Below are 20259 nucleotides of genomic sequence, written 5' to 3'. Positions count from 1 at the left end.
TGCAAAGAATTCACTTAGTTTTCTCTGCAATGGCCTTATCATCCTTGAGTGCTTCTTTAGCATCTCAATTGTCCAGTGGCCCCACAGGTTGTTTAGCAGGCTTCCTGCTTCTGATGTACTTGAAAAAAATTGCTGTTACTTTTTGAGTCTTTGGCTAGCTGTTCTTCAAATTCTTTTTTGGCCTCCCTACTTATATTTTTACATTTCATTTGCCAGAGTTTATGCTCTTTTCTATTTTCCTCAATAGGATATAACTTCCACTTTTTAAAGGATGCCTTTTTGCCTCTCACTGCTTCCTTTACTTTGTTGTTTAGCCACGGTGGCACTTTTTGGTTCTCTTACTATGTTTTTTAATTTGGAGTATACATTTAAGTTGAGCCTCAACTATGGTGTCTTTAAAAAGTTTCCATGCAGCTTACAGGGATTCACTTTTGTACCTTTTAATTTCTGTTTAACTAACCTCCTCATTTTTGTGTAGTTCACCTTTCTGAATTAAATGTTACAGTGTTGGACTGCTGTGGTGTTTCCCCCACAACAGGGATGCTAGATTTAATTGTATTATGGTCACTATTACCAAGTGCTCCAGCTATATGCACCTCTTGGACCAGATCCTGTGCTCCACTTAGGACTAAATCAAGAATTGCCTCTTGTGACGTTGCAGTCTATATGATTTTATAAAAATATACTAATGAGTAAATATAATGTAACTGGAATATGCTTCATGCAAAAGGTCTCTTGTAAGATATCATTCCAAAGCTTATAATCTACTGAGTTTTATCATCCTATTTGTATAAATGTACCACTCTTGTATCTGAAACTAGAAATATGAAATAAAACTCTGAGGGCCTATTGTAATTATGCAAAGTGTCAGCCATTAATGGTGGTTTGGAATCTTGATGACTCCCATTAACCAGGACAATTGACTGCAGATGGCTGTGTTTTACCTGCAAGTCTTCCTGTATACATGTGTGCTAGCAAATGGGCAATGAAGTCTTGCAGTGACATGTGATCATGTCACCTGAACTGGAATCCATCTTTAACCTGATGTCTTTCCATTGAGAAGGAGGGGGTGGGAACCCAGAGAGAGACATAGGATTCCCACCTTATGCAAAAGATATATAGAGGGGTGGAACAGAACGAAGCGGGAGGAGCCATCATGAAGAATCCCCTAGCTACCACCTGAGCTGGAACAAAAGCTGTACCAGGGGAAAGAATTGTGCCCAGTCTGAGGGGAAAAAAACTTACTGAAACATCTGTGAGGGTGAGATTATCTGTATTCAGTTTGATTAGACACAGATTTGCGCATTTTATTTTATTTTACTTGGTGACTTACTTTGTTCTGTCTATTACTACTCGGAACCACTTAAATCCTACTTTCTGTATTTAATAAAATCACTTTTTACTTATTAACTCAGAATATGTATTAATACCTGGGGAGGCAAACAGCTGTGCATCTCTCTCTATCAGTGTTACAGAGGATGAACAAATTATGAGTTTACCCTGTATAAGCTTTATAAGGGTAAAACGCATTTATTTGGGTTTAGACCCCATTGAGAGTTGGGCATCTGAGTGTGAAAGACAGGAACACTTCCGTTAGCTGCTTTCAGGTAAACCTGCAGCTTTAGGGAAAGTAATTCAGATCCTGGGTCTTTGCTGGAGCAGATGGGAGTGTCTGGCTCAGCAAGACAGGGTGCTGGGGCCCCGAGCTGTCAGGAAAAGCAGGGCCAGAAGTAGTCTTGGCACATCAGGTGGCAGCTCCGAAGGGGGGTTCCGTGATCTAACCCGTCACACCTCTCCTCTTGTGGGTTCCAGGACTAGCTGTTCAAGAAGCAGTCATTTAAGATGTCAAGAAACTTTATCTCTGCATCCCATCCTAAGGTGACATGTACCCAGTCAATATAGTTGAAATCCCCCATTATTATGGAGTTTTTTTATTGTTATAGTCTCTCTAATCTCCTTGAGCATTTCATAGTCCCAGGTGGTTGGTAATATATCCCTACTGCTATATTCTTATTACTAGAGCATGGAATTACTAGCCATAGAATTCTATGGTACAGTTTGGTTCATTTAAGATTTTTACTTCATTTGCTTCTGCGCTTTCTTTTACATATAGTGCCATGCCCTCACCAGCACGACCTGTTCCGTCCTTCCAATATATTTTGTACCCTGGTATTACTGTGTTCCATTGATAACCTCATTCCACCAAGTATCTGTGATGCCTATTATATCAATATCCTCATTTAATATGAAACACTCGTTCACCATCTTATTATTTAGACTTCTAGCACTGGTATATAAGCACGTCTAAACCTTGTCATTTTTTAGCTGTCTGCCATTACATGATGTAATTGAATGGGATTTTTTTTCATTTGACTGTTCCTCATCAGATCCTACCTGCATTTTATCATTTTCCCTCCCCTCCTCCTTACTAGGACATGGAGAATCTCCATTAATAGATCCTCCCCAAGAGAGTTTCAACTCAAAAGACAAATCCTTCAAAAACCATCAGCCACTGAAATCAGAGGGAAGGCTCTCATTGACTTCAATGGGTGTTGGACTGAGCCCAAAAGTTAGAATTACTGGGAAAAAAGGGGGTTCATAATAGGAAATTTTTTTACAGTCCAAACTACAGCTTTTGGTACTACCAAAACCTATTTTAAAGTTTGAATGCAAGTCTGCAAACTAAAAATATGAAGAAGCTTTTCACATTTCAACACAAAATATTTAGGCAGTGTTTGTAGGTACAGGGAGCTAATTTTCTAGAGCATGCTTTCCAAACAACAATTGTGAAAAATGTAATGATTTCCCTACATTTAATTTCAGCATTTTTTTTCCCTGAATGAGGGGTTTGACCAGATACAGTACTGAGACTTACAAAACTGCAGTGGAGATATGAGACCATGTAAATGTTAAGAGGGTGGTCAGACAACATGTAAGAAAAGAGGTTAAGGGGTTGACAGTGCCCTATAACTATAATATAATCAAATACCCCTGTGCTATCTACAGCCATCAGATAGTGCAGTTCAGATAATTCAACTAAAATCCAGGCCCTGGAGGTGTGGAATTAGAAAACTTCAATGAGATTCAGGCTATGTCTACACTAGAAGGCTTTGCAGGTACAGCTACAGTGGCAAAGTGCTGCTAGTGGGGCCAGAGCTATACTGACAAAATTGCACTGTTGCCAGCGTAACTGTGTCTATGGTAGGGGCTTTTGACGGCCCAGCTATGTCACTAAAATCACATTCCATCATACCCTAACTGAAATAACTACATCAGCAAAAGCCTTCTAGTGCAGACATAGCCTCAGTGGGACAGAACACGTGATTCTCACAAAAAATGTACCAGTTCATCGGTAAACCAAATGCACAGCCATCAGCTCTGAAGACTGTTGCTCACCTGGAAATCAGATTCAAGTGAGGCAATGCAACAAAAGCAGTGAACAAAAGAGGGAGTGCAGAGGTGAGCTGGGGACAAACAGGTTTTTTTTCACCACTCTAAACACACAGTATTTGTGCACACATCACACAAATAGCTCTATTTTACAAGGTAATGTCTAGAATTACTATAGTGAAAGGAACTCTAAAAGCATTAATTTATTGTGCTCTTATCAGAAGTGTTCTTAATAGCTTACCCAGTTGTTTTTTTTGCCAGCATAAATTTCCATGTTCTCTCCATAGTGGGGTTCCTCAAGTAAAGTCTGGTATTCAAACATGAGGCGAGAGCTCTCCCGTAATCGGCTGCATTGGAATTGGTGATACTGCTGGACGAGCTCTTTCACAACAAGCAGGAGACATTCAGGATTTGAGGGATTCCAGGAGGCTAAATTCTGTTGAATAAGGGAGAACAAAAGCACAGACTAGTTTACAGTACTAGAAAGAGACGAGCAGTCTTTCCTACATACTAATTAGTACTTATAAAGTCCTCATCAACATAGTGTCTTGTTACATCTGAGGACCTGATACCCTTCCATTCACAAAACAAAAATTGATCTGAACAGTTTGAGAGAATTGGTTCAGACAAATGCAGTCCTGTATTGAATCTGAATCAATAAGTACTAAGTCAAGTGAAGCACCAGTGAATATGCCAAACTGAGAATAGCCTTGGAAATCATATTGCTCTGCTTATCCACAGAACATGTACAGCATGGGCTGGAGCAGAACAAGCTTCTACCCAGCTGCCTCAACCACATGCCTATGGGCTTGTTGTCATTGCAGTGTTAATTAGAGTTATAAACTGAGTGTTGCCCTTGACTCAAGTCCCATCCGCACACAAAATCCCTTAACTTCAGTGTGTTGCTGTTTCTAAACTTGAGCATAAGCTACAGCTCAAGTTAACACAAAACATCAGCTGCTGACATGACCACTCTGTGGTAACCAATCCAATCACTCTGTGCAGCTCAAGTATTATTTCAGAGAATGGCTGTTCTCACTCAAGTTAGGCTAAGGCTCTGTTCTCACAGCAAAAAACGCACGTGGGGTGAAGGGGTTTCCCAGCAGGATAGCTAATGTACATTAAGTATCCCCCTGAAAAATCCTAGTGTAGTTTTTATCACAAAGTAGCTAAGAGAGGTTAACACTGTACACTCAGCTGCAGATGACTTCACTTAATTTACCTTGTGTCTACTAAGGTAAGTCTACTTTTGTCTACTAAGGACTTGTGCCTATTAAGATTTTACAGTGAGATACCTAATACGTGTTAGATTTAATTTAACTGTATTCACTGTATCATTAATTATGTTACGGTGTCTAGAGCCTGGAACAGGTGTCTACTTTTAAATCTAAATAATAAAATAATAAATAACATCAGTCCCCTTTCTGCCCCTTCAATTTATGCATCTCTACTCAAACCATCTAAAGAACCTACAATTACTTTCGACATGGAAATATTAACTACTTATAATGGATATTTTAATTGTATACAATCTGCATATGTGAATAAAAACACATTGACATTTCTGAACATTCTAAAGTGGAACAAATTTTTTTTAGCATGTAACATTTTATTCTATCTAACAAAAGACAAAACGATAGAAAAGGCTTTGTTTTCTAAAAAAAATTAAGAGCAAGTGACTGTTTTGTATTCAAATATATGCCAAAATGTATTTTTAACCCAGATTTTCATGAAATGAATTAAATCAGAATAAAAAAATATGGAGAAGCTAAACAAGGGAAAGGATCCAGAATTCTGACTTGTAAAATAAAAAACAGCTGTGTCAAATATCTGTTCTGCCATTCTGGGAATGGAGATGAGACGCTTGTATGTAGGGTGACCAGACAGCAAGTGTGAAAAATTGGGACAGAGGGTGGGAGGTAATAGGAGCCGATATAAGAAAAAGATCCCCAAATCAGGTCTGTCCCTATAAAATCAGTACATCTGGTCACCCTACTTGTATAGCTATCCAGGCATGAGCTCACAGTCCTATATGAACACTATTTCAAGCAAAATGTACTAACGATACACATCTTGCAGAAGGATGTGACCATTTGTTTCGGGTTATTAAAAATGGGACTTTTCATATTTCTCGTAACTGAAAATTGTAAGTTTACAGTACACATCCTCAGACTACTTTTATAGGAATCAAATGTATCAGTGATTATGTCAACTTCACTTTTCTTTTTCTCTCTGCAAGTATTTCTCTCTTTGGGCCACTTCATCATTTATCCGGGAAAAGATTTAAATATTAAATTACTAAAAAGATAGTCCTCCGTTTTAAATGTTATGATCCAAAGTAAAAACACAACTACAATCTGTCAGTGGGAGAGATATTGTATATGTGTAAAACATCAAGATCCTTTCTTTGCAAAATTGTCATGAAGTTTACCAACATAGGCATAAAATCATTGTTATCAACTCTTATGATTTTATTTCAAGTTTCATGATATTTGGCGTTTTCTTCAAACCCCAAATCCTGGAGGATTTTTTTTGAGAATCTCAGCTTTTACTACAACTTTTCTAGAAATCATGGCTGGGAGAACAGCTTGAAAATATGAATCATGCATATCCTAACAGCTCAAAATCCACAAGGCAATTAAAAGAATGCATTTTAAAAAAAAAAGTCTCATTACTTTTAAGCCACTCTCTTGACCGTTTGGGGCCTGACTCATGATTTTTGAATGCCTGGAGTTGGCAATGCTGCAATATCTACTCACCACTCATTATCAGAAAAATAAAAATAAAATAATGACAATGTAACAGTCACCCATTTAAAAATAGAGTGGGTGAACTGAATTTTGGAAGGCTAGCCTCATTCTTCAAAAATATAGACCCCATTCTTGCCTGAACAGACAAGTCATGTGACCAGAGTGCTTAAGGGAATAGTTAAATCCAAAGTGTGTATTTGAAACAGACGGAGGACTGATAGATTTGTAATACCTCTCGTCCGAAAAAGATGCCCTGACTTCAGAACTATGACTATGCTAAAGAGCCAAATGACCTACGATACCTCTATGTTTCTCTCTCTCTCTCTCTCTCTCTCACACACACGGCAATTGTCAGCTGAGCTGAGCGCTGACTTATGACCCTGGGATGAAGAATGGTCCAGTGACTAGCTGCTAGCCTGTGACTCCAAAGACTGGGATACAATTTCCTGCTTTGCCACGAACTTCCTGTGTGACCTTGGGAAAACCACTTTGGACACTGAGACAAAGACTCATTATCTGTAAAATGGGGATAATAGTAGTGCCCTATCTCACAGAGTGTTGTGAAGATAAATACATTCAAGTTTGTGAGGTGCACAGATACTATAGCCATGATCGCCATACAAGTACTTAAGATAGATACCACAGAACTGATTATGAAAACCCTCAGAACTGACAATCATTTAAGTTTAGTCGATTTAATAAATATATAGTCTACAAAATACTATTCAGTACACAGTGTCTTCTAGGAAACAGAGCTTGCATCACACAGTCTGAAACCAAGCAAACATACAATAACCTCAGACTTCCTGTTCCCAGCACCTAGTCAAACAGAGCATTTCCAGAAAGCTGAAGAATGTAATATGCTCGGAGATACTGACAGCAGCCAGAGAAATAGGAATAACCTTTCCACCAAATTCTGTTGTGTTACATCAATGCCAACATGTTGTCAAAGGAAATGACCAATGATATTTTAATAACTGGCCTAATTGTAACTGAGCAAGGAACTCAACAATATTGCATCAGAACAAAGTTTTTATACTATTTTGCCATCCACAGCATGTCAGTTACAGGAATTCAAAAGAAATTATGTCATTGCAGCACTTCTAGGTTAACATGTCTTTCATTCAGAAACTAGCTAGATATTAAAACCAGTAACATGGCAGATAACTTGTTAGGAAAAAAAAAAACCAGAACTTAGCAAACCTAGCAAATGCTGTGAAGATTTCCCAGTGCAGATGTATGTATTTATTTCAATAGAGTCACACACAAAGTAAAGTAAGAAATATGTATAATGGCGACATTCCTTTTTTATAGCGCAAGCTATTTATTACACATACTTTTAAGACATACACCACCAAAAATATATGTTTCTCAGGATAAAAATTAGAAGTGGCAACTGGACATGATGTTCCCAATCATTCTATTACCTTTTCAGTTATACCATTTTTATTAAAAGGTCTTTTTTACATGAGGTTGCACCAACTAAAGATAAAAAGAAAAACCTTAAAAACTGTTAATATAGCTGCATGAATAAATTGAGATTTTTCTCTGTGGGATTTTTTCCTAAGTGCTACTCAGTTGCTGTATTATTTGCTGATCTGAGGACACTTAACTTTTCAATCATCTTCTCCTCATCCAATCTCAATATGTGAAAATACATGTTTAGCTGTTCCTTAAGTGTTTCAAATAATGCCTTCTTTAAAATATTCTCTCTTTTATTTTACAATAATCCAAAGGCAATGTAAGCACTCTGCTGCAAATTTTCAGCTTTGGGTAGAGAAAAAGTTAAAAGAAACCATTTAAAAATGTTAAGAGTCATCAAGTTGTATTTTAGTTAGCGATTATAAAACATGATAATCATTACAACTAAATCACAAAGAAAAGTAATAAATTAAATTATAAGCCAAAGAGTTTGCCCACCCCTGACCTAAAACTTAGGTCAACCTAGCAACATCACCACATCGCTGTGCAACGGAGTTAGGTCAACCTAACTCCCATTGTAGATGGAGCTAGGTTGACAGAAGAATTCTTCCATCGACATAGCTACTGTCTCCTGAGGAGGTGGATTTACTACAGCAAACAGAAAGACCCCTTCCATCACTGTAGCAAGAGTCTACATTCCTGTACTTTAGCAACGTAGCTGCACCTATGCCGCTATACCTGTAGACATATTCCAAGTTAACTCACGTTAAGAACACATCTTTTTTTCCCCCAGTAAAGGCAAGGCCCAAGAGAAAAATATAGTCATTAACTTAACCAGGGTGAAACATGGTAATGAAAAACAAATGTGTGAAAGGAGATGGCAGTAACTTTTCTGTATACCCACTTATTTTCTGTTAATTGTTAGCAGGTGTTTCAAGGCAAAACCCCTGGTGCTCCAACAGCACAGTTCACTGTAGTGTCTGGATGCAAGAAATAGTATTAAAAAAAAAAATCAGTCAGTTTCAAATAGCAGCAGAGTAAACTATGCTGAAAACAAGCCCTTTGTACTCTGCGGCTACAAGATTTGGCACAGAATTCAATCCCTGTCTAAAGCAACATACACTCCAGACTGTCATTTAACCTTTCTTAAAATTATGCATTTACTCATTGTGGCTGCAAAGAAATCCTTGAAAATGTGAACAGAGCATAAACAGATGGAGTGTTGTCTTCCGGAGCCTGCAGACAGGCTTCATGCAACCCTAAAGGTACGAACTATGCCGTTCATCTCAATGGGTTATTAAGCCTGAAACTTAAAGATAACTATTTAAATAACAACACAGTTAACTATTTCACTGATGATCATTTTAGCAGAAACATTCAGCTATGGCAAAATGACAAATTGTTTCCCATGCCTCTCCAGGTGTTAAAAGCTCAACTGCCCCCATTCAATTGTTATAGCCTCCAACTTTACCCAACAACATTTATGATGCAGTTACACATTGTCACTGCAATAATGAAAACTGAAAATGAGAGGAGAGTATTTTCTTAAAATTGAATTTAACAAAAAATAATGGATATATGTACAGATAGTATTATTAACTTTTGTATTTAAGTCAGTAAGAGTCTAAATTTTTTAGTGTAACTGAAGTTGCTGTAAATTTCCAATGGACTAATTGTAGCGGAGCGGGACCGGGGCTCAACCCTCCTTGAGGGCGGAGGGGAGCAACACTGGCTCACCACACTCCGTCGGTCCAGGGCCTGCCCCTTGCTTCGGGGCTGAGCAGCGGCCCACTGTCACTTAGGGCTCAGACACTCTGCTGCAGGGCTGAGCAAACAAACACAGTTAACAGGTGGCTCCAGCCCTCTGCTGCAGGGCGGAGCAAGCAAACACAGTTAGTAGGTGGCTCAGGCCCTCTGCTGCAGGGCGGAGGGAACAAACAAGAGTTAGTAGGTGGCTCCAGCCCTCCGCTGCGGGGCTGAGCGAACAAACAACAGTTAGTAGGTGGCTCCAGCCCTCCACTGCGGGGCTGAGCGAACAAACAACAGTTTAGAAGCCCAGGCCCTGGGGAGGGCGGGGCAATAACCAGGTCAGGTGCATAAAGCCCAGGCCCTGGCTCAGGGCGGGGCAACAAGTGACTCAGGGCTCAGGCCCTTCAGGAGGGGCTCAGCAAACAACCACCACAAATGGCCTCCTCAGGCCAGGGGAGGGGGAGTCTGCCACCCTTGAAGGGGTGGCAGGGGGAACGCAGGCCCTCCCACTCCGTTCCAGCCCGGGGCCCTAGTAGCGGTCAACACCGCTGACGGTCAGTGGGGGATCCTGACCGAAACACACTGACATCGGCTCAGGTGAGTCTGCAGCCTGACTGGAATCGGCTGCCCCCAGGCCACTTCCAACCTCCCCCTCACTGGGTACCTGCCATCCACCGGCATCGTCCGGGGGGTCCCAGACCATGGGTTCCTCAGGATATCAGGCGTCAGGAGGTCCAGTCTACTCCTCTGGGTACCGGGCATCGGAAGGTCCAGTCCACTCCTCGGGGTACCGGGCGTGGGGAAGCTCAGACAGCTCCTCCAAAGGCCGGGCATCGGGAAGCTCAGGCAGCTCCTCTGGGAACTGGGTACGGGGTAGGTCAGGCCAACGCTCCTCTGGGTACTGAGCACGGGGTAGGCTGGGCCCAGCGGGAGCTCGGGCCCCATCGTCTGCCTTCTCCGGCAACCTCCTCCCAACTGAGTGCGGGGGCCGGGCTTTTATATTTCCTGTCCTGCCCCTTGACTTCCGGGGGGTGGGGACAGGCGGCGGTGGCTCCACCCGTTGCCACCCCTGTTCTGGCCTGTTCCTCTCCGGCGTGGCGGGGAGTGAGGCCCCCTCGCTACACTAATGCAATTCCACAGACATTAGTGATCTGTTAACACCTCTCTGCAATACAGGAAATCCAGGCTTGATTCTAACTCCTTATCTCTTGTTCCGCATGACAAGTGATATGTCTTCACTGCAATTAGCTTGAGTTATCTGTACTGAAGTTACTCCTCTCAAGTTAGATGAACTTGAGAAACCTCACTGTGAAACAACACGTAAAAGTTACCACAAACACAGCTCAAGCTATTGCGTCCACACTGATTCTGTTCTCACTCTGGAGGAATAACTCATTGTTCTTAGTACTGCACTTAGCTAAACTACTCTATGAATTCTTTTTCAGCATACAATGAGAGAACTCTTATCTTTTCCAAGAAGTGGTGCTAACTCAATAACTCATTCAAGTAAACCACTTCCACTCCACTTTTCTGTCCACGGTCTCCACTACAACTAGTGGCAAAGCATTGATCCTACTCTGAGCAATGAACAGTGCTTAACGCTGGCATTAATGCAACCCATGTGAGTTTCATTTTGCGGAGAGAAAAGAGGGTGACTGATATAGGGCATGAGATGCAGTGGAGGGAATTTCAGCATTGGCTTAGTGCCATGGGAAAGAAGCAGCACGCTTTGCTAAGAAGAGCTACATTCAGAGTTGGAGGAATGGAGAGAGCCAATGCAGTTTGTAAAGGCTGACAAATCCCCCTATGATGACTGGGGGTTCTGGGCCAGGACCACCAGCACAGTGGTGGGATGACGTGATCACGCAAACCTGAGGCAACAAGCTGTGTATACAGAACTTCCACATGAGGAAAACCAAATTCCTGTAGCCGTGTGAGGAGCTTGCTCTGACTATTCAGCACCAGGATATGCAGTTCAGAGGAGCCAAACCCAGTCCAGAAGAAGGTTGCTATTGTCAAATGGAACCTGGCTACCCCAAATAGTCATAAATCTGAGGTTAATCAGTTCACATTGGCAAGACAACTCTTCTATTGTGGTAGAGGTTTGCCATGCAATTATTGCTTTGATCCATTCATGTATGGTAATGTCTGAAAATATCCCGCAGAGTAACAACGGGCTTTGAATACTTTCAACAATGGGCCTCCCAAATTGTGGTGGGGCTGTTGATGGCTCTCACAGTATTCTTGCCAGCAAGTTAAAGTATGGGTTAGATGAATGGATTATAAGGTGGATAGAAAGCTGGCTAGATTGTTGGGCTCAACGGGTAGTGTTCAATGGCTCAATTTCTAGTTGGCAGCTGGTATCAAGCGGAGTGCCCCAGGAGTCGGTCCTGGGGCCAGTTTTATTCAACATCTTCATTAATTATCTGGATGATGGAATTAATTTCACCCTCAGCAACTTCACAGATGACACTAAGCTGGGGGAGAGGTAGATACACTGGATGGTAGGGATACAGTCCAGAGTGACCTAGACAAATTGGAGGATTGGGCCAAAAGAAATCTGATGAAGTTCAACAAGGACAAGTGCAGAGTCCTGCACTTAGGAAGGAAAAATCCCATGCACCACTACACGCTGAGGACGGATGGGCTAAACAGCAGTTCTGCAGAAAAGGAGCTGGGGATTATGGGGGACGAGAAGCTGGATATGAGTCAGCAGTGTACCCTTGTTGCCAAGAAAGCCAATGGCATATTGGGCTGTATTAGTAGGAACATTCCCAGCAGATCAAGGGAAGTGATTATTCCCCTCTATTCAGCACTGGTGAGGCCACATCTGGAGTACTGCATCCAGTTTTGGTCCCCCCTGCTACAGAAGGGATGTGGACAAATTGGACAGAGTCCAGCAGAGGGCAACAAAAATTATTAGGGGGGCTAGGGCACATGACTTACGAGGAGAGGCTGAGGGAACTGGGGTTATTTAGTCTGCAGAAGAGAAGAGTGAGAGGGGATTTGATAGCAGCCTTCAACTACCTGAAGGGAGGTTCCAAAGAGGATGGAGCTCGGCTGTTCTCAGTTGTGGCAGATGACAGAACAAGAAGCAATGGTCTCAAGTTGCAGTGGGGGAGGTCTTGGTTGGATATTAGGAAACACTGTTCCACTAAGAGGGTGGTGAGGCACTGGAATGGGTTACCTAGGGACTCTCCATCCTTAGAGGGTTTTAAGGCCTAGCTTGACAGAGCCCTGGCTGGTATGATTTAGTTTGTGCTGGCTCTGCTCTGAGCAGGGGGTTGGACTAGATGATCTCCTGAGGTCTCTTCCAATCCTAATAGTCTATGATTCTATGATATGTGCTCATTAACTGTCCTACCTCCTAAAGAGTACATAATCCTATAAATTGGAAAAGACACTACTCATTACATATGTCAGACTTGGTGATTCATAGAAGGAATGAGGGGCACTGAATTGTATAACTCAATTCAAGAGATCTGGCGTATCTGAATTTGGCCAAGTTAGGACTTTGTTCCCAACCAATAATGTGGATTTCAACAATATGTCTGTCCCCAGTGCTGTTTTGGGAGGCCCAGCCTATCCTTTATTCATATTATATTAATTATTATTATTAATATTATTATTGTATTACCAGAGCACCTAGGAGCCCAAGTCACAGACCAGGACCCCACTGTATTAGGCAATGTACAAACACAGAACAAAAAGAGGGTCAGGCCACACCCAAAGGGGCTTACAATCTATTTATAAGACAAAAGACAACAAATGGATATAGACAGACAACAATGTGACAATATTGGTCAGCATGACAGGCAGTGATCTCTACTTCCCTGATGTAAAATGACCTGCCACAGAAACGTTTAATTGCACACAGAACAGGTGCAGACCAGTGGTGGAATATGCCTTTGGCCGACTGAAGACAAGATGATGATGTCTGTAAAAGAGTTTAGGTTGTTGTGTGCATCCACAGAGAAAGATGCATGGAGAGAACAATTTGAAACACTTAAATATCAAGTCTTCTAGCTCAATAAGGTTATATACTGATTGGATTCTGAAGGGAGAGACCTGTCCAGATGATCTGCAGCCAGAGGATAAGTCTGAATGCAAGTTTTTAAAGGGTGGCTGAGTACAAAAAATAACATGAAGGAGAATCTCAGCATTAACAAGAAAGATAGAGGTTCCTCTCATCAGTGTATAGAATTTACCTTTTTAGACTAGTCATGAGATCTGACTTCGAGCTAAGAAATAATATTCAGCCTTTAGTCTGGAACACAGTATTTCATGCTCTTTTCTTTATCTTTACACTAACCTCCTCAGCCCCTACATCAAAACTTCATAATGGGTGAGAATTCTCTTTTCCCCATTTTTAGCTTATTAAGCAACTTGTGTCCATTAGGAGCTAATTCATAGATGCCACAACAGGATATTGACTATTTCAGACTTTCAGGCAATGTCCACAATAAACTGTAACCTCACAATATCAGAAAGAAAATAAGCGAACATAATTTCTAATTGAATACAAGTTGTTTTTCTTAAGAATGTGTTTAAATATCCAGGTTGTCAGAATATCTTCCAGGAATGTGATTTTTAAGAAGACAGCTTGTTACTGTTTTTCCTGGCTACACTACAGGAAACAAACCACAAGATCTTATTTAAGTCAGTGTTCTTCTGTATTTCTAAGCAAAAAACTAACTCCAATCAATTTTGTGAGAAAATGTCAGTAAACACAAAACCTCTGAAGCCCTTGATGACAATAATGGTAATGTGCTTGCATTTCTATAATATCTTTTAACCAAACTGATCACAGTGCATGAGACATACAGATTATACAAGAACGTGCTGCATTTTATTCATATTATATACCTTCCCCCCACACAAATAGGTGTAGTGTAAAGGTTTAATGAGTAATCATTTAGGCTTTGCCACTAGAAAGTAATGTAGTCATCCTAAACTTAGTGTTAAAAATCTATCACACTTTTTAAAATTATTATTATTATTACTACACACACACACACGTATAAAAAGAGGAAGGCTGGCCCAGTGGTTAAGGCACTAATCTGGAATTTAAAAGATCCAAGTTCAACTTCTTGCTGTGCTACAAACATCCTGTGTGACCATGGGCAGGACTTTTAGTCTCTTTGTGCCTCAGCTCCCCATCTGTAAAGTGGGAATAACACAGAGCTGTTGTGGAAATAAATGCATTAAAGATTGTGAGGTGCTGAGATACTACGGTAATGGAAGACATGCAAGTACCAAAGACAGACAGATGTTTTATCTCAGTGGATCTACATAATAAATATTTTTAACATATTATATACTCCATGTTGTCACGGAGTCCCCGGGCGATGCTCTGGAACTGCTCCCCACTAAGCCAGTCAGGACTTTGGGGAGCCTCCTCTCCCTTGGAGCAGACTTGTTCAGGGCAAGAAGCTCACACATCCTCACCTCCTGGGTCTCTCCTTGGAGCATTCAGCATCCTCTGCCCCCTCCGTGTGGCTTCCCACAGCGAGCCCACCCAGGGCGGGTCCGGGAAGCCCAGGGTTCTGCACCCCCACTTGCAGTCAGACGTGACTCAGCCAGCAAAACAGAGGTTTATCGATACACAGACAGGGTCTAAAACAGAGCTGGTAATACAAGTGACAGCGACCCTCGCCGGGTCCATTCTGGGGGCAGTGAGCCAGCACGCCTCTAGTCTGCACTTCACTCCTCGTCCCCAGCAAGCTCCACTCACCCCCTCCAGCCCCTCCTCTCTCTCAGCCCCTTCCCGGCCAGGAGGTCACCATGAATCCTTTGTCTCCAACACTTCAGTTGGCACCTTTGCAGAGCGAGGGGCCCAGGCCATCAGTTGCTAGGAGACAGAGTGCCAGGCATTTAGGTGCACTGGCCCTTTGCTCTGCAGCAATCACACACCCTTATTCCACCACCTAGATACTTAAGAACTGCCTAGGGGACACTGAGGCACCAACACAGTATTCAGAGCAAACATTAAGAACAGTCCCAGTTCATCACACATGTATATAGGAGATGTCACACTGGATCAGCCCACTGATCCAACTAGTCTAGTGTCTATTCTCCAACACTGGCCAATATCAGTTCATTCAGAGAGTGTTTTGTCTCCAAAAGAACGCAGTCATGGAATAACTTGCCCAAAGCAAAGTCTTACCTCTCGAAGCACAAAGGTTTACAGCCCTTCTAAGACTTAGTTATTTTTTTAAATGCTTGATATTGCAATTCTGCATATTATTATCCATAAACATATACAAACATTTTACTAATCCTGGTACGCTTTTGGTCACAACATCTTGTGGCAATGTGTTCCATAAACTAATTATGCATTGTGTGGAAAAGTATTTTCCTTTTAACAGTTTTAAATTTCTCACCTTTCAGTTTAATTGATAGTCCTCTTTTACCTTAATTATGAAAAAGGATGAAGAGAAGTAACTGAACTACCTTCTCAACATCATTCATTATTCTGTATACTGTACTATCACGGTCAGCCTTAGGGAAAATGGCACCCTGGGCAAACTCATATTGTGGCACCCTTGGTCCCCAGGATGCGGCACCCCCCTCCATTGTCCCTGGTCCCCCTGGGCTCCTCCAGCTCCCTATGTCCCCCTTTGCCCCTAAACCCTGATCCCCCCTCCTGTGCCCATGTGGGGAAACTGACCTGGATGCACAGAGCACCTGGCATTGCTGCTCACTCCCCTCATTGAACATTGCTCCTCCGTGCTCTCCTAGGGAGCTGTGATGGGGGAGAGCGAGGACCAACACCAAGCACTCCATGCATCCAGGTCACTTTCCACACCTGGGCTGCACAGAGAGCAGCAGCTCCTGATGCTCACCTCACAGCACAGCCCAGTGGGGAAACTGACCTGGATGGATGGAGCACTTCGTGTTGATCCGTGTTCTGCCCTTTCCCAGCCCACTAGGGGTGCGCAAAGGAATGGCAGGGGGGGAGCAGTGTCTGTGTGTCATCGTTGCCTCCCGCTTCCTCCACCAGGAAGAAGCAGGGAGAATCTGGGTGCATCCCACACACACACACACAACACCCTGCCAGCCGGGAGCAATTTCTGACTCTACACCACCAGGGCACATCTCTGTGCTGCTTCAGGGCACTCCCTTGACCATGGTGCCCCTGGGTGGCCCATGCCTAAGGCCGGCCCTGAGTACTATATACATTATTCTGATCAGAAATGAACAAAGTAACCCAAGTGAAGATAACCCATTTATTTATATAATAGCATTGTAATATTTCCCATTTTATTGTCTATCCCATTCCTTTTACCTCCTGTTTATTTATTTTGCCCTCCCCACACACACACTTTTTATCCACTGCTGCTAATGAAGCAGGTGCTTCCATCAGTCTCTCCTGAAATGTTACTGCTAATTTAGAGCACCCTAAGGTGTATGTCTGAGTAGTTCATATAATTCGTTCCTACATTCATTAGTTTGCATTTGCTGACACTGAATGGGCAAAACAATGGCAAATGAAATTCACCTAGCATGATTAGGTCTCTGTGAAATTCCTCAGTCATATCCAGTATTGACTAACCTAAATAATTTTATATTATTTGCAAACTTTGCCACTCACTACTCAGCTCCCTCCCTTTACTAATTCATTAATAAAGATATTAAACACCAGTCCCAGTAAGCGACCTGGTGGCTCCCTAATGTTAACGTTTTGTCATGACGACAACTATTTATTCCTACTTTGTTTTTTGTTTCTTAGCCAGTTTCTGATCCATGACAGTACTCTGCCTCTCACTCAATGACTATTTAGGTTACTTTTTTGCCTCCTGTGAGAGATTTTGTCATAGTTGTTTTATAAACCCAAATAAATTATGTCACCTAGTTTTCTTTTATCCACTGTTTATTGACACGTTCAAAGAACTCTAACAAAAACAGAGGCACAATTTTCCTTTGAAGAAGTAATACTAGTTACATTTCATATACTATGATGATCTCAGTGTTGTATAATTCTATTTTTTGTTATTATTTCAACCAATTTACCAGGTGTAGAGATAACTCCTGATCTATAATTTCCCAGATGACCCCGAGTTTCATTTTGTTTTTGTTTTCAATATTGATACAACATTTGCTACCCTCCAATCCTCTACTATGACAGCTAATTTTAATGAGAAACTGTGTATTATTTTTAGCAGCTTGTGCATTTCATTCTTAAGTTCCTTCCGATGTATACCATCTGGTCCAGGTATCTTGCTTCTTGTCTTCAGTTTATTCCAATATCTCTTCTTTAATGACATCAATCTTTGATAGTACCTCATCTTCATTAGATCAGACCCACGGTAAGTATCTTCCCAACATCCTTTCTGATGAAGACTGATGTATAAGTATATGAGAGAAATCTTTTACCTACATAATATACACAAACACACCTATACAAGAGGTTAATAATTAATAATTTTGCTCATCTGTGTAATACAGTCACTTCTGGAATTAAAAAGGAGAAGTGGTTTAGCTGTATAAAGCTACCATATATACCATTTATGATAAAAAAGCAGCAGGAATTTAGGGAGGCACAATGTAAATACTCAACTTGAAACCAGGCCAGGCCCTAGAAATACTACCCTTGCAATTGCAAAAAGTACCTTGGGATTTTCAATTATCACAAATGGTCAAGACCTTGTTTTTAAAACCTCACATGAAAAAAATCCTACCCTTGTACCATGCCTGGGTAATGGTTTGAAGGATTACCCACCGAAATCATAAATACTACTTCCCAAAGCATCTGGATTTTCCTCAGAGGCTTTGTGTCCAAGCTCTGACCTGGCTTGACCTGGTGCTTACAAAATCTGACAAATTTCAGCGTGGAGTAACTTGGCAGGAAATAGCCTCATACTACTGCTCCTGAGATATGTTTTCTCAATTTAAATCCAGTCAATTGTATCAAATGGTTTGATCAGTAAATTCAGCACTATGTGCAGAAATATGATGAGAGAATAAGTCTGGTTTATCTTCATTCCCATAAAGATAAGAGGGAAGATATGTTGAAACTCTCCCTAAACTATCATTTCCAAACTGACCTTTAAGTTGACGTTTTATGATACTCTAGATACATTTGGTAAGTAGATTAATTATGTATCTATATCACAGATGATATCAGACTCCTATTTACATATTAGCTGATGTCTGAATTCACATGAAGCATTTGTAGTATTTACTTTATTAGTTAACCAAATTATACACTAGATGTTATTTACATTGGGTGACATCACATTTTTCAGCTATCACTACCATCCACTGCCTGGATAGTAAACATATCTTTACACCACTATATGGGGGGTGGGGGAAAAGGTATTTTAACAGAGGAATACATTAAGTCCTTCCACATAGCCCTCTACTCATATTCGTATATGTTTATGTGGTTGGACTATCAAAACACCAAGCTTAGTGGCTTGCTATTAGCAGTAGTCTAATTCTGAAGCTTTAAATGGAGGCAAGTCATAGTGCAAAGCTACATGGGGGTGGGGTGGGGCCAGAGCCAGGAATTCTTCCAAGACTGTTCAAAGCTTCTGCCCTCTTGTTACACTAGTGATGTTATATGATCCCACCCTCTAAGACATATAATTCTAACTATGAGCAAGTTAAATTGAGTGTTCATTACCATACGTGAAATAACTAATTTCTGCTGTTTATTCAAAGCCCTGAGTTAGCATTTTATTGCCTGAAAGTCACTTCACTCCAAGGTGAAAGAGGAGCTGCTGGTGAAGAGAGCTCATGTCATCACAGAGCAATACAAAAAATCAAATTTCAATGAACCTTTATTGAAGTTCCCTACTTTGGCAACATCTTTAAAGGATTTGGCATTGTTTTTTATGCTTTTTCCTCTGCAGCAAGAGTTTGGTCATGAGGCACTATATGCAATGTTTTAGATCATGTGACCAGATCACTATTCTTACCCGTCTCTGACTTATCATCAGCAATGCTGACTGCAACATGACAAATCTAGTAAACATGGAAATCTTTGACTGTTTCCGGACACATCATGAATAAGCTGTCTTCCATTGTGCATCCTTTATAAAAGAGCAAGTCCTCAACAAAAATATCAGAAACATACTCGGCAAATGACAGAGTTGTACAACAACAGACAATGAGGGACTCATCAAGTTGTATTGATAAACAGTTACTTCTCAAAAGTTTTGAAAGCAGTTTTCTTGTACCTCCTCAGCCACATTACTAATGCAGCACAAAGCGTGTTATCTGACCAAAGCAATTTTTTTCAGTTTGATAGCTGCCTGAAACTATGTCTCCTGTGAAGGAGTAACATTTTTTGCTCACACTGTTGTACACTTCACAGAGATCCTAAATAAGATGCCTGAAGGGAGTTTGTGTTGACTTTGCCAGCTTGAGGCAAGTCTAATTGAATTTTCAAGTTTTCTTTAAAAAGCCTTATAAATTTTACCTTTCACTGATGGATAGTTGGTGGTTCCCATAGCTTCGTCTGTATGAGAAGATGGTATCTGTTGCTGACAATGGGTATGTCTGAATTAGTGCTATACACTATTTAACTGCAAAAGAGTAACCGAAGGAATGATGCTGAACACAGTTTGTCCTTGGCTACATTTCCAGTTAAACACATTCAGTACAGCTGTTCAGCTACATCCATCATACACACCCATTGTCAACAAAGATACTTTTCATGTTGACAAGGCCTAAATGTATCAACAACTTTGAAGGCTTTAGACACTCAGCAACCAGCACTTCAGAACACCCTCCACAATCAGTATAAACCGACACACCATCAACTTATCATATTTTCACATTTGCTGTTTTCCCTTTCTGAGTCATCACTGGAACAACTTCCCACAATAATTTTCATGATATGATCCATCTTTCCAAATTTCCCTCTCTGGCAGAATGGAGCACCAATAAAAACTGAATGATCTATGAAAAATGGACAAGTAATGCTCAGCAGCACCCATGG

The 20259-nt window shown here is 41.2% G+C and overlaps 1 protein-coding gene across 6 annotated transcripts in view; it reads right to left on the bottom strand.

Annotated features, from left to right (window-relative positions):
• BABAM2 (BRISC and BRCA1 A complex member 2) overlaps window positions 1–20259 on the bottom strand; it is a 308342-nt gene that overhangs the window by 210004 nt on the left and 78079 nt on the right. For all 6 annotated transcript variants that reach the window (XR_004375045.2, XM_032790217.2, XM_032790219.2 and 3 more), the window contains exon 5: window positions 3632–3826. Coding sequence is in view for 5 of the 6 variants with exons in the window: in XM_032790217.2 (XP_032646108.1) it covers window positions 3632–3826 (195 nt within the window). In the remaining variant the exon portion in view is untranslated. The remainder of the gene's footprint in view (window positions 1–3631; window positions 3827–20259) is intronic.

This window comes from Chelonoidis abingdonii, chromosome 3, assembly GCF_003597395.2.
Source record: "Chelonoidis abingdonii isolate Lonesome George chromosome 3, CheloAbing_2.0, whole genome shotgun sequence".
Lineage (NCBI taxonomy): Eukaryota > Metazoa > Chordata > Testudines > Testudinidae > Chelonoidis > Chelonoidis abingdonii.
Note: the sequence above shows the minus strand (reverse complement) of the source record. Positions and strands in the feature narration are given on the sequence as shown.